Here is a 14651-nt window from a genome sequence, read left to right as displayed (position 1 = left end):
AAAAAAGAAAACAAAACAAATGATCGTGTGATACCGTATGACATATTTATTGTTAAAAGCTCATCAAATCCACTCACATGAAAAAGCGTCTAGCCAACACTAGCAACAAACACATTTGGTTAAAACCATCATACAAAGCCAGGCACGCCAACTGCTTACGGAACGTAGTGACATCAGTCCGAAGCTCCACCCTAAGCATTTCGTCACCTGACGTCTTCACGGAGCGGTTCATCCTTCCAAACCTTTTGGGTGGAGCTCTGCTTTAAGGCAGGGGTCTCCAAACTTCCTAAACAATGGGCCATTTTACTGCTTTTCTGACTTTAAGGGGGCCAGTGAAAGTAGAAAATGCCCCATCATCAATGGGAGTCCACAATGCCTCAGGCTTGGTCATCAGTGGTAATTAAAAAAATGTGCTCAATAGGAGGAATAATACCTCACTGCTGGTGTCAGTGAAAGGAATAGAACCTCATCATTGGTGTCAATAGAAGAAATAGTGCCTCAAGGGTCAGAAAAAAGCAAGCAAAGGGCCACATCCGGCCCACGGGCCACAGTTTGGAGACCACTGGCTTAAGAAAAATTAACTATATAAATTCTCAACTCATCGTAATATGAACATTAATCATAAGTATGCATTGTATTATATTTTCATACAACACGTGTAACAGCACAATCCAATTGTGTGCTTTGCAGCTACCGGAGGGAAGGAGAGGAGGCAAGCCAACAGCACTGCAGGGGTAGGAAAACATATGGGGCACAGGGAGGGTGATGGATGCCCCAGGGGGGCAATTACTGGAATCAATCCCTTAAATGGCTCACTCTGCGGCAGCTGAAAGCCAGCAGAAGGGAGGAGAGAAGAAAGAGAGATAGCCATACAGGGGATTGGTTCCAGGAACTCCCCCCCCCCCACACACACACACACACACACTGTGACGAACACCCTCCCTGCCCACATCTGATTCACTGAGCTGCTTGCGCCCCCCTGCTGGCCTGTACAGGAGGACTGGTGGCACCCCCTTACCCACGGCCCTGATCCCACCCACCACTACTTATCTTTAACTAAAAAGAAAGAAAGTTACATTTTGGCCTAACATACACTTTAAAACTGCATTATTTCAATTGATAATTTCCAGTGAAATATACATTTTCTTCTATTCCCAGCCGTTAGCTAGGTAAACAGCACAGAAGTACAAAATACAAGACGATACAATGCTTGAGAGGGTGTTAAGATAGAACTATCTTAAGTGAGCTTTGGCCTGATAAGCAACTGATAAGTCATGACATACATATTTCTCAGTGACAGCAGATCTTAGCTATAACCGTGCACCATCTATATACCACCATGAAACATAATTATTTTGTTGTTCTTTTTTTATTTCTTTTCACAATTATTTTTTGCAAGCCAATTTTTAGAAATGGAAAGAACACCCACAACAAGCTTCTTGTCATATCCTTTGATGGATTTCGCTGGAATTATGACCAAGATGTTGACACTCCACTATTGGATTACCTGGCTGAAATAGGTGTGAAAGCAAAACACGTGACCCCACCATTTGTAACAATGACATCTCCATCTCATTTCACTACCATCACTGGTAAGTAAAAAATTCAAGTTTTTATCATTATTAAGCAATTGCTAAACAATAAAAAGGTATTTGTGTGTAGGCAGGTGGCTAGGAACAGTGTGATGTGCCTACAAAGTACATCTGCTCCATATGTCCAGCGGTGTTGAGGAGTGATGCTGTGATTGTATGATCACTTAATGACTGCTGTTTGCTACAGGTGCTAAAAGAAGCCCTGCATTGAACGCGTGTGTCCTCTACTATGGTTTCCAAATACAATCTTAGGGAAGCCTGTGTCATATATTGACACTGAATTGTCAGAAAATGTGGACAGCCATCTTTGAACATAGGAGATCTATATAAAGAAAATTATTTGTTATAAATGTGCCATGTGTTGGGGAGTGGAAAAAGCAGGGGCAGGAACCCAACATGATAAGGACAGTTGGATCTCACCCCCAGTCAGGAGTGATTTGGAGTCCTGGATTAGAGATTGTAAGGAACCAAGTTTTCCTCCAGTTACTGGTCAGGAAATTACTAGAAGCAAAGGATCCCTGTACTTCAGTGAAAGCAAGTTTGACATAAACATCTGTCTGTATGTACTACATTTTGTTTGTTCACTTAGCTGCCAACTGTACTTTACTGGTTGAAGAAGGCCAGTTTTCATAGTTTATGCATATTTATTTGAAAAACAGCCATCATAAAGTAACACCTGGCTTCTTTGTGTTGTCTACTGCCCCATGGTTACACCCCCTTACACTTGGAACAGAGACTTTTTAGTCCACTATAATCGTTAATGTCAGGAGCCCTGTGCTGTGGTAGTTGCCGCAGGGTTTTTGGTACTGAAAATAAGGGAAGTACCAATGGTTTGTAACGTGTCAAAGAGCAACAAACTTTGCCTACCCCAAGCCCCTCAAAATTTAAAGCTAAACTGTATGCATATGGTTTTCAAAAAGCACACACTATTGCATCTCTGCATTCTCTAAAACATCAATAAATGTACTGGTTTACCCCTACACAGTGTATGTACTGTACCTGAATTTTACTCTGTATCAGTCTCTAGCAGTACCTGTAAAACAGGGCTGGAGTGTGAGAGGAAGGAGCTTTACAAGGAGAAAATCAGTTTTACATGCACTGCTCAAAACAATTAAAGGAACACTTGGAAAACACATCAGATCTCAATAGGGAAAAATATCATTCTGGATATCTATACTGATATGAACTGGGTAATGTGTTAGGAACATAAAAATGGAAAGGAAAAGGGAAAAAATGTCACCAGCACACCGAGGATCACCAATATGGGTCCAAAGGTTTTAATAAACGATCACATAGTTACAGCAAGGCAACGTTTCGGAGTCTCGCAGGACCCCTTCATCAGGCATGTGACCAACATAAGGAACATAAGGATACCTCATCGTTGATGGAAGTGAAAATAATCAACCTACAGAGGACTGAATTCAAAGACACTCCAAAAATCAAAGCGAAAAAATGAAGCAGCAGGCTAGTCCATTTTGCTGAAATTTCATTGTAGCAACTCAAAATGGTACTCAGTAGTTTGCATGGCCCCCATGTGCTTGTATGCATGCCTGACAATGTTGGGGCATGCTCCTAATGAGACGATGGATGGTGTCCTGGGGTATTTCCTCCCAGATCTGGACCAGGGCATCTCTGAACCCCTGGACAGTCTGAGGTGCAACCTGGTGGTGTCGAATTGACCAAAACATGATATCTCAGAGATGTTCTATTGGATTTAGATCAGGCGAGCATGGGGGCCATTCAATGGTATCTATTCCTTCATTCCAGGAACTGCCTGCATGCTCTCACCACATGAGGCCGGGCATTGTCGTGTACCAGGAGGAACCCAGGACCCACTGCACCAGCAAAGGGTCTGAAAATGGGTCCAAGGATTTCATCCCAACACCTAATGGCAGTCAGGGTGCCATTGTCTAGCCTGTAAAGGTCTGTGTGTCCCTCCATGGATATGCCTCCCCAGACCATCACTGACCCACCACCAAAACGGTCATGCTGAACGATGTTACAGGCAGCATAACATTCTCCATGGCTTCTCCAGACCCTTTGACATCTGTCACATGTACTCAGGGTGAAATTGCTCTCATCTGTGAAAAGCACAGGGCGCCAGTGGTGGACCTGCCAATTCTGGTGTTCAGTGGCAAATGCCAATCAAGCTTTATGATGCTGGGCAGTGAGCACAGGGCCCACTAGAGGATGTCAGGTCCTCAGGCCACCCTCTTGAGGTCTTCTTCTGATTGTTTGGCCAGAGACATTCACACCAGTGGTCTACTGGAGGTCATTTTGTAGGGCTCTGGCAGTGCTTATCCTGTTCCTCCTTGCACAAAGGAGCAGATACTGGTCTTGCTGATGGGTTAAGGACCTTCTGCAGCCCTGTTCAGCTCTCCTAGTGTTACTGCCTGTCTCCTGAAATATCCTCCATGCTTTTGAGACTGTGCTGGGAGGCACGGCAAACCTTCTGGCAATGGCACATATTGATATGCCATCCTGGAGGAGTTGGACTGCCTGTGCAACCTCTGTAGGGTCCAGGTATCACCTCATACTACCAGTAGTGACACTCTCCCTAGCCAAATGCAAAACTAGTGAAAAACAGGCAGAAACGTGGTAGGGAAAAATATGTCAATGACCTCCACTTGTAAAACCATTTCTGTTTTGGGGGTCATATAATTTTTGCCCATATAGTGCACCTGTTGTTAATTTCATTAACACCACAGCAGCTGAAACTAATTAACAGCCCCCTCTGCTACTTAACTGACCAGATCAATATCCCAGGAGTTTAATTGACTTGATGCTATACTCTGTTTAAAAAGTGTTCCTTTAATTTTTTTTGAGCAGTGTATATCTTATTGCCAATAAGAAAAGAAAGCACAGTGATAGAGAGATTAACTCAACACTGTATTGTTTCTCCTTTCATGGTTCAATCATGGGCTAGAGCAGGTCCAGAATGATGTTGATTGAATGATGCTGGCTATCAGACTGAGGACATCTAGTGGTAAAAAAAAGTACTGTTGGGAAAATCTCTAGATTGAAATTGAGTATTGCAGCAAAAACTAGATGTTTGGCTTACTTGTAAAATCCATTTTTTGTATTACATCATGGGACACAGCACAACTTCCTTAATTACACAATTATGTGCCACCTACAAGTAATTGGACACTGGCAAAAGCCAGGAAGTCCCCTCCTGTATACAGAAAGAAAGGTAGCAAGCTATCCCAGCATAGAGAGCAGGGATTTCTGTGTACCATGTTGTACTTCATGATGTAGTAAGACAAAAATACAGTTTTCTTAATCATACATCATGGGACAGAGATCAGTTCTATTATGCCTTGCTCACAGGGATGTCCTAAATCAATGCCCAAGGTGAGGGGGGTGTAGCAAACTTGCTCATAAGAGTGGGGCGCGGAGTTCCCCTTTTTTTTTATTTAGAAGTATTCTTCAGTCTTTCATTCCCTACCCCCTCCCTTCCTGAGAGGCAAACGTTATATCCTGACAGATGGTGTGGGTCAACCGCAGGGTAAGGCATCCCTAGTTGGTGCCGAGCAGTCTGCGATAGTGTAACGTTCCTCACCTCAGTCGGAAACACTGACTGAGAAACTTGTGTAGGCTCACCCATCATAAAACAGATAAAGCAGCTTCTCCCCGGACTTGAAAGAAGTTGTAACCTCACAAAAACCTAACAGTCAAAGATGACAGAGTGACATGAACATTCCTCAAGTCAGGCTTTTCCCCTATGTTTCATGTCATGGATTATGTTTGTAACAAGATGTTTGATTATGACAGATGTTGGTTCTAATTCAGAGTTCTCCCGACTGGCCCCTCCCAAACTTAATGGCCAGTATACAGAGCCGCCCCCCCCCCCTCCCTCTTGAGAGGGATTTTAAAAACACAGGCTGACAAGCCTAAGGTGAGCTGCACACATCTCCTGAGCTTAACAGCGTAACAGAGGAGATCAAAGACCCTTCCTGCTCAGCAACTTGGATCTGCTTACAAACCAAGGCATATTGGCAAGTAACTTAACCCTTTAACTTCCTTCCTATTATCTCTTTGCTGTACCTTTATATGCATATATATATATAGTTACATTTTCTTTGTAAATATTTTATTGCACCTGTTTGACTCTTTTATTAATAAATCTTTCTTTCTGAAAGTGTTAAACTGCTTCTAAGCGCTTACTTGCAATTCACAAATTCCTGCCTTTGAAGAGACGCTACTGTGTTTGTTTAATCCTCTGCCCAATCAGCCTGCGGTGACCTTATTGGACAGGCGACTTTTCAATCATTATAGTGTATATAGGGAGTTTCCCAGTCTTCGACAAAAGTGGTGGTGGTAGTAGAGGGTTAGTTGTGTAATCAACCCGACCCAGTAACAAGCGCATTAAGGCTGCAGGCACCAATTGTAGCCCATTAGCTGGACAATCGCTGTGCAGGGTGCAGCTGGGTGGGGCCTTGTTACACGCGTCACACCGCGGTTTTAGATCGTCTGGTCCTTCGGTCATGAGTTGGTGAGAAGGTCTGGGGTCTGACGCCGCGGGCGTGACGTATTACTGTTAGTCGCGGTCGTGCGATTGTCGCATGATGGTGGCGGCGACCGTGCGATCGTGACAGGGGGAACCACCCCCAACCACCTAACAGGCCAAAAAGAACTACACAGTAGCCTGCAAAACACTGCAACCAAATACAGCATCCTTAGAAGCTCTAACACCTACCTGGTAAAACTTTGTAGAAATGTGAACTGGGGACCAGATAGGAGCCTTGCAGACCTGAGCCACTGAGTTTGAAGATGAATAGCCCTAAAAGCACTATCATTTCTGATAGATTGTGCCATCACTAAAGAATATGGAGCCTTTCCTTTCAAACCTTAGACTTGAGAGACAAGCTCATGAATCCAACGTGAAATCAGTGGGAGACCCTTGTCCTCCAGTGACTAAGGCCTGGGGAAGAAAAGATAAAACAATATCCTGGTTGAGATTAAAAGCCAAAACAGAGGAGGCTGAAAGACTACCTTGGCATGTTGAAGGATCAGGAATGATTCTTCGTAAGAAAGAGTCGTCAGCTTGGATACCCTTCATGCTAAAGTAATGGCAACTAGGAACACCACTTTCCGTGTCAACAGATGTAAGGAAAGGTTCCTAATAGGCATAAATGGAGGTCTTTGTAGAACAGAGAAAACCAAACTGAGATCCCACAGTTACAGACAATCTGACTTAAAGAACAAAATGTGTAATAGATTGCACAGTCTCTTAAAGAGGATTGCCAAGGCTGAAATCTGGCCTTTGATTGTACGCAAGGCCAAATGCATACCAACTCATTTGGAGATAAGCCAAGATTCGCCCAATAACATCTATGAGGATGAAATTTCCTTGCCTCACACCACACAACATAAGATGTGATAAATCTGCCTTGAAATAGCCTTCCTGGTTCTCATAAGTGTGGGAATAACCAAATCAGATATTCCCCTTTACTCCAAGATTCTGGCTTTAATAGCCATGCTGTTAAAGGCAGAGACCATAAAGAAGCATGGATAATCATACCGTGCTAGAGGAGCTTGGGACTAATCAAAAAAGCCCTAGGTTCATCCACCAACACACTCACAATGTCAGAATACCATGTCCTCCTGGGCCAGGCTGGAGTGACCAAAATTACTGGTGTTGCTTCTACCTGAATCCTGAGGTGCAGGTGCTGCAACAGAGGGAAGGCATATATCAGAGAGAACTGATCCCATGGCATTACAAAATCATCTACTGCAATTGCCTGGGGATCCTTGGTCTTGGAAATAAACCTCTCCAGCTTTACACTGAATTCAGATGCCAGAAGATCCACATCTGGTCTGCCTGACCACAGACAGAGGTTCTTGAGTGTTTCCTGGGTTGAGAGCCTGCACCCCCAATGACAACTGCTGGTGACAGAGGAAGTCCACCTGCCAATTTTCCACTCCTGGAATGGGAACGGCAGACAGTTTGGGAACATGAAGTTCTCCCCAAGACAAAATGAGGTCCACTTGCTACTGGGCCATTTGACACCTGATGATTTATATATGCCACAGCCAGGGCATTTCCTGACTGAATCCTCAGCGGGAGAATGCAGGAGTTTTGGTGCGCTTTCAGAAAGTGCAACACACACGCAATATGTAATAGAAGTCTATGGCAACGTGCAGCTAACCTGCAGGAAAGCCGTAAGTGCAGTGCACTGCACCCATGGTGCGGGTAAAGCACAGCGTATCAGTGTGAAAGCAGCCTTATAGAGGGCGCAGGACAGTAGGGGCTCATGTATATTCGCAGTTTGGGGAGAAGTAAAGCCCCATAATTCATTGCGGCCCACGACTGTTTACCAAATCCCTTACATGGCCCTCGCTCTTCGAAAGATTGAGAACTCCTGTAGTAATGTACCTTTGAAGCCTTGAAATATATATTTAACTGTATTCTGTAAAGCTATTTACTATTCAGCTTCCCTTGACTGGTCTTTGTTATACAATTTTCAATATTTCCAATTTTTAGTAGCCATATTCTTTATGTCTGCACATTATAGGACGCTGGATGGAAGATCATGGTGTCATCCATAATCTAATGCATAATCCTGAAACTCTGGAAAAGATTACCTTTAAGAAAACGCAAAACATGTCTGAATGGTGGGATAATGGTGTATTGCCTTTGTGGATTACTGCACAAAATCAGGTAACGACAAAACTGCATCATGATACTTTGATAGCCAAGGTAGTTAACAGAATACATTCTCTGTTCTTAGTATGCTATTTTGCTAACCACACAGCAGAGTCAGTGCAGAACCGAGAGCACAGGTTTGGCAGAACAAGACAGTAATAAAATATTTACTATATAGATCATGTCGCACCAAATGTGCATGGGGAGCTAAACAATATTTTCATTTCAATGTGCTGTCCTGTTTGCGTATATAGTCAAAATCAAACCTGCATATTTGTCTGAGTAATCAGAGAAACACTTTGGGACTGAAAGTAAAGTTTCTTACCATGGCAAAAGTGTGCAAGAGGTGTTATTGTGGACCTGAACTCAAAAAGTAAAAATGTTAAATGTTATACGGTATGTCTGACAGTGCCTAAGCAGTACCTGGAAAATATACATATTTTTGTTTTGAATTCCTTAAAAAATAGCTATATATTTCCTGTGCCTAGACCTTCTGTACTATAGCCTCATAGCTGTATATTTTTAGTGAGAGTTAAAGTGTCGCTAAACACACATCATAAAAACTATCTATAAATGCTGTATTACATGCTGTTCATACTCACTCAGTCACTATGAGATCCATTTTCTGCATTCTGCAAAAAACCTGGTTGATCCTGCTGCTCTCTATCTTCACCTTCTGATCATGTCCCCAAATCAGCTAGGGATTGTACAGCTGTAGAAGGAACTCTGCACATGGTCAGTTTTCAGTGATTTTCTATACTGAGCATTTCCACCCTATCAAATTTGAGCAGCCCATGTGACTATAAAGTCACACATGTAGGCATATCCATAGTGGTAAATGACAGCCCACTCCCTCCATCCTCCTCCTCCTTGCCCACTAACCAGTTAAACACAATGGGGGCAGGATATTACATGTAGATTAATAGAGGAATCACTTCCTTCTTATTCTAAGACATAGGCTGGAGGGGTGTGACACTGCCTATAAATGGCAAAAATCTGCCCACACCATGTTGTTGCCAGAAAATAATAAAGATTTTAAATATATATATATATTTGTATGACAATTTACAGTTTTACTTTTATTAAGTATTCCAAAGGCTTTTTTTTTATTTTGAACATGTGACCAGTGGACTAGAGGACTAGAAGCTCCTCCTGCTTATGTTTGCCTGCAGATAGGCTGGGAAAGAGCTAAGTCATGTGACAGCTGTATATCAAATAGGAAAAAGGTACTTGGATTTTTTTGTTTAATTAAAATAATTACAGTGCCGTCATCCATATACAGAAATAGAAGGTACAATTTAAATTAAACAGTGTGTGTTTAGTATCACTTTAAGGCACTGTGCCCGTGACTGTTAGTTCACAAGATATGGAGTGAAATTTGGGTGATGTCACTGTTCTCTTGGCTGGAGAGGCCTCTGTACCAGAGGGCCTGCAGATAAGCATCTCCCTGCTTCTGCTTCATTTATTCTGGGGATCAGTATTTGTAATGTACCTCGTGGTGGAGCCTGAAGTGCTGGGGAAAGCCTATTTTACAGCCCTGGCTCATGAGTCCCTGGTAACGTACCTGACAAGTCTCTGGCTGGTTGGTGCAGGTATGCTTCTGGAAAGCAGAAATTCAGGACTGGACATACTGGCGGAAGGACTGGAACCAGGGAAGGATGCAGGATAGCTGATGTGGATGAGGATCAGGCACAAGACAAGGTCAGACGGTCTGAATAAGCAACTGGAAAGCAGAATGGGTACAAGTTGCAGGCAGGAGAGTAGTCAGTTGCCAGGCCAAAGTCGGTAACAGCAGGCAGTAAGAGCAGCAGGAGCAGGCAGAGATGTAATCCAGAGACAAGCCAGGGGTCGGTTCATACAGCATTTAGAGCAGAGTCAGAGGCAGGCAATGTTGGTTGAAGATCAAACAGTAACTAGAATCAGGAACACAGGAATGTAGTAGACCAAATGGCACTGATAGTAATTATATCACAGAAACTCCAGCTCACAAAGAAACCCTTTCAGTATATAATATGGATGAAAATTTGCTGCTGTGCACCAGTGTAATACACCAAAATAACAAAAAGAATACATAAACAGCGCATATCAAAAAAACCTTCTCATTCAAAATAAGGTATTATAAATCACTTATAAATATTATAAAATTATAATTGCAGTCTTTTGCAGTCTATCAGTGCCATTTGACAAAAATAATATATAAACAGTGCAAATCAAAAAAAACCTTCTCATTCAATATAAGATATTATAAATCAATTATAAATATTGTGAAATAACTAATTTAATATAGTGTCCAAAAAAATATATTTAAATAAATACTTTTGTCCACAAAAAATATTTTTACAAAAGTCCTGTCATCCCAAAAAGAATTTTGATATAAATATCTTCTCCCAAATCAAAAGTGCTTCCACCATCCACCAGTGTGAAATCAAAATCAACCGCACTCACCAGATGTTGGTGAGTTTTGCGCCTTTTAGAATTTAAGGGATCCTAAACCCCCTCTATATCCTCCAGAACTCCTTATCTGCTTTGCAAGGCTTGGTGATTCCACTCACTCCTCATAGGAACTCCACAGCGGTGCAAGAGAGAAAAAAATATAAATTCTTGAGAACGCCCTGTGGGAGGGGCGAAACGCGTCGGCGCACTTCCAGTTATGCTTCTTTAAACTCCAGATCCTCACAAAATAAAAAAAAACATACCATAGAGCAACACTGTTATATATAACCAAAAATTAAACGTGTTACAGTATCCACTTGCATTATTTATTTATTTATTTATTCCAGGTACTTATATAGCACCATCAATTTACACAGCGCTTTACATATATATTGTACATGCACATCAGCCCCTAACCCTCAAGGGGCGTACAATCTAAGGTCCCTAACTCACATTCATAGACAGACTAGGGCCAATTTAGACAGGATCCAATTAACCTACTAGCATGTCTTTGGAGTGTTGGAGGAAACCGGAGAACCCGAAGGAAACCCACGCAGTCACACGGAGAACATGCAAACTACAGGCAGGTGGTGCTGTGGTTGGGATTTGAACCAGTGACCCTAGTACTGCCAGGCGGAAGTGCTAACCATTTAGCCAGTGTGCTGCCCATATGCCCACGGCATTAGAAAAATTATATGTGACTCTGAATTATGGTGAACATATATGCATTACTCCACTGTAACTATATGCCAACTATATTGTGGTGATTCCCATCACAGGGTAGGTGCACCATGCACTCACCTTCTTCCCTTCCCTGCACCATACAAGCTTGGCTGTGTGTGTTCGTAGACACACAAAACACAGCTCAGCCACATGTAGGCAGGTTGAAATATGTTCTAGTTAGGTGCTGCCCCAGACAGGAGGGTAAGGGTTAATGCCTTTTGTGGTTCTTTAGTTTTGGCAGGATATCTCTAGGTCCAACCCACTGATCCTGTGATATAAAAGAGGGACAGTAGTCCAGAGCAAGAGAGGGGAGAGGGGAGAAGAAGAAAAAAGATAGGAGATCAGGAAACTGTACCCAGGAGCAGTATAAGAATGTTGCCTGCTGCTGCCATTAATGTAGAAGGTACTCTGTGTCTGGGGTTCGCCCCCAAAGACACTGCTGGGAAATGCCACTGATGGACCTTTTAGCACTTGCACTCTACCTCTTGCAGGTATCCTGAAGCAGCACATACCCTGAGTTGGGAGTAGGGTTGTAAGGATATTTTGTATGTTGGACTTTGAGATGTTCATTTTGCACTTTTCCAAGTAAAGCTTTGAAACTTTTTGACCGCCTGGTGTAATGCAAGTAACCAGCACCTATGATCTAAGGCTTGGGTTATGTTACACATTTGGGTGTGAAGACAGCTCTGCAAGAGTTAACACAGTGTGAAGTGCAAATCAGTGGTTACCTATAGTAACAGAGGTTTGACAAGCAGCCTGACGTTAGCGTGTACCTGTTATAGGTGGACCAGCCTCTAGCAACGAGGGAGATGTTGTTGGCACTCTTTCCGCAAGCATTCTGTCTCCCACGGTAATGGGAGTGGATCTGCATCACAGAGGTCTCCTCCCTGTACAGACGAATGCAAGATCAAGAGCGGCGTTATGTGCATGTGTCGCCTGCGCAAGGTGAATGGCGCGGCCCACTCTGCTACTGGGGAATATTAGTGGAAAGCACTGGACAGGTGGTTGTGGACAAGGCTCAGTGTATCCCTCCTAATTGCATGTTTACAGTGGTAAGATGTACATTTACACGGGGACTTGAGAGTCAACTGGAGATCAGTTATGGTGCAAGTGTACATGGTGTACGGTCATCTTTAATAGTAGAGGCATGCCTTAAGGTCAGGTATATCGTCAGCCTTGTCCCAGGGCACTGGTGAAAATGGCACATAAAGGTACCCCACGTGTATTGAAAGTGATCCTGTTACTGTTGCCTAGCATAGCCCAAAAGAACCCACCCTGGGGGTAGTCCTCTTATGTGACCCAGACTTGGCACCCAACAAGTTAATGGGGACACAGAGGAATGTTCACTATCACCTGCCTACACTATATAACCCCCCCCCCCCCCCACTCAACTCCCTTGTCACAGGATATGACTGACAGCAGGAGAAGGCTATAGTCACTATTGCTCTCAGTAGATCCTGTGAGAACAGGAAGAAAGAACAGAGATGCTGCAGACAGCTACAGTGCTGGATCAGTGGAGTGGTAAAGTAAGTGTTTGGGGGGGAGCACAACAACTAGTGGGATGGTTTTTATCTTCATGCAGGGAATGCATTAGAGCAAAAAATTAAAAAAGTTTATACTTTATAACCACTTTAATCTACACTTGTCCCTCCCTGCTATGTGACCCTGCTGTTGTTTTAATGTGCCTGGGAAGGAGAGGTGCAGCATCTAGCTCCACTGCAGAAAGCCTGCCAAAATCAATGGCAGGATGTGGCTGGAAAGGGCTGAATGCTGTATCAAGTGGCTGTGGCATTTATGGCCCTGTATGTTCAGGGAGGAAGGTCCTGAATGCAGGTTAGACGTGGCTCCTGTCTTTCCTGGACTAAAATGCTGGGATGGACACACTGCAGCTGGATGACCCATCTGCAAGAGGCCTTAAAGTGTATTTAAAGTGAAAACCTTCTTTTTGCAACTTTGGATAGAGTGGTGAGGGGTTAGAATCCTTATCTGGAACCTATTGCTGTCTAGGGTGATTCAACCTCTCTATCTATCCTGGTGACAACTGTTACAGGGTCTTAAAGGCAGCTAAAATACAAAATGTTAGTTGTCACCAGAACAGAAATAAAAATTTATATTTTAATGGGGGCACTTGTTCTGGTGATAACTGTATAAGATAGACTTGTCCTTACTATGGAGAGATTTCCTATCACTTCCTGTTGTGTTCACAGACAGGAGGTAAAGACAAATCTCCACAAAAAAAACCTTACAGGAGTTTTTATCATTCCCTACTACACCCAATAAAAACTTTGATAAACATCTTATAGATATGCAGATCAATTTAAAATTCAATGTGTGTATTAAGCAGGGAATCAATTTCCTACTGCATATCCAATCCTGAAAAAAATGAATTCTCCAACCTTTAAAAACATTAGGCAATGTGTAATGTGTGTGAAATGCATCAACAAAACATCGACATCTGCAAGAAGCTCAAATTCTGCTATACAAAGAAAAAAACCAATCAAAATGTATCATTACCACCGTAGAAGCCGCTGGTATTTTGACAAAACCTTCCCCCAAATCTTCACCCACAGCCAAGCACACAATATTTCCTATAGCCAGGTGCACATAACTTCAGCTCATTACTCCAATGATCAGTCTAGGGTTTATAGTTTTTGTTGTTTTTATTTTGTTGTAGAACTGGGATAGGGAAGGGATAGACATCCCCTTCACTCGGCTCTCAGAAGCACCCTGGGTTTCATCGTTCTGGCCCTCAGGTTGCCCACCCGAGGCCTCCTGGTAGCATGTGCCAGGAGAGACAGCCGCCTCAAACCTGACTCCCTTCTCAGGAGAAGAGGAAGAAGAACTCAAATCCCATGTGCTCACTGAATATGAACACCAGTTCCCAGCATGCTTAGGGGCACCACTCCCTGTAATTGGCTACAACTGCATCCATATTCATACTGCTCATCTTCATGGCTCTATTATTATGCTATGCTCATCTATCTACATCCTACTACCTATCTAGGAGGGTGCTACAAAAGGAAAGGCAGACGTGTCCAGCATATGTAGTTTGCACAAGGTACAATCAATTGGGTAAAACTTTACCTGAGATACAGACCCTAGATAGAAAATTACAGCTGATAAGAGGTAGCTAAACCTGTGATCTAGCATGTCACAAAGTCCAAACAGGATATTCTATAAACATTGCTGTATTGTAATGTACCATTGATAAGAGAAACTCCATTTACTGAAAATGCAGGTGGCACCATAGAGCA

At 43.0% G+C, this 14651-nt stretch overlaps 1 protein-coding gene across 1 annotated transcript in view; it reads left to right on the top strand.

The window, feature by feature from the left end:
- Positions 1–1278: 1278 nt before the first annotated feature.
- LOC149472185 (ectonucleotide pyrophosphatase/phosphodiesterase family member 7-like) overlaps positions 1279–14651 on the top strand; it is a 62876-nt gene continuing 49503 nt past the window's right edge. Inside the window, exons 1-2 of the mRNA XM_089692028.1 lie at positions 1279–1592; positions 8111–8256. Coding sequence (XP_089548154.1) covers positions 1340–1592; positions 8111–8256 — 399 coding nt within the window. The 5' untranslated portion in view covers positions 1279–1339. The remainder of the gene's footprint in view (positions 1593–8110; positions 8257–14651) is intronic.

Source organism: Staurois parvus, unplaced genomic scaffold (assembly GCF_062004578.1).
Source record: "Staurois parvus isolate SC_StPar_1 unplaced genomic scaffold, SC_StPar_1.0 ptg000022l, whole genome shotgun sequence".
Taxonomy (NCBI): domain Eukaryota; kingdom Metazoa; phylum Chordata; class Amphibia; order Anura; family Ranidae; genus Staurois; species Staurois parvus.
Note: the sequence above shows the minus strand (reverse complement) of the source record. Positions and strands in the feature narration are given on the sequence as shown.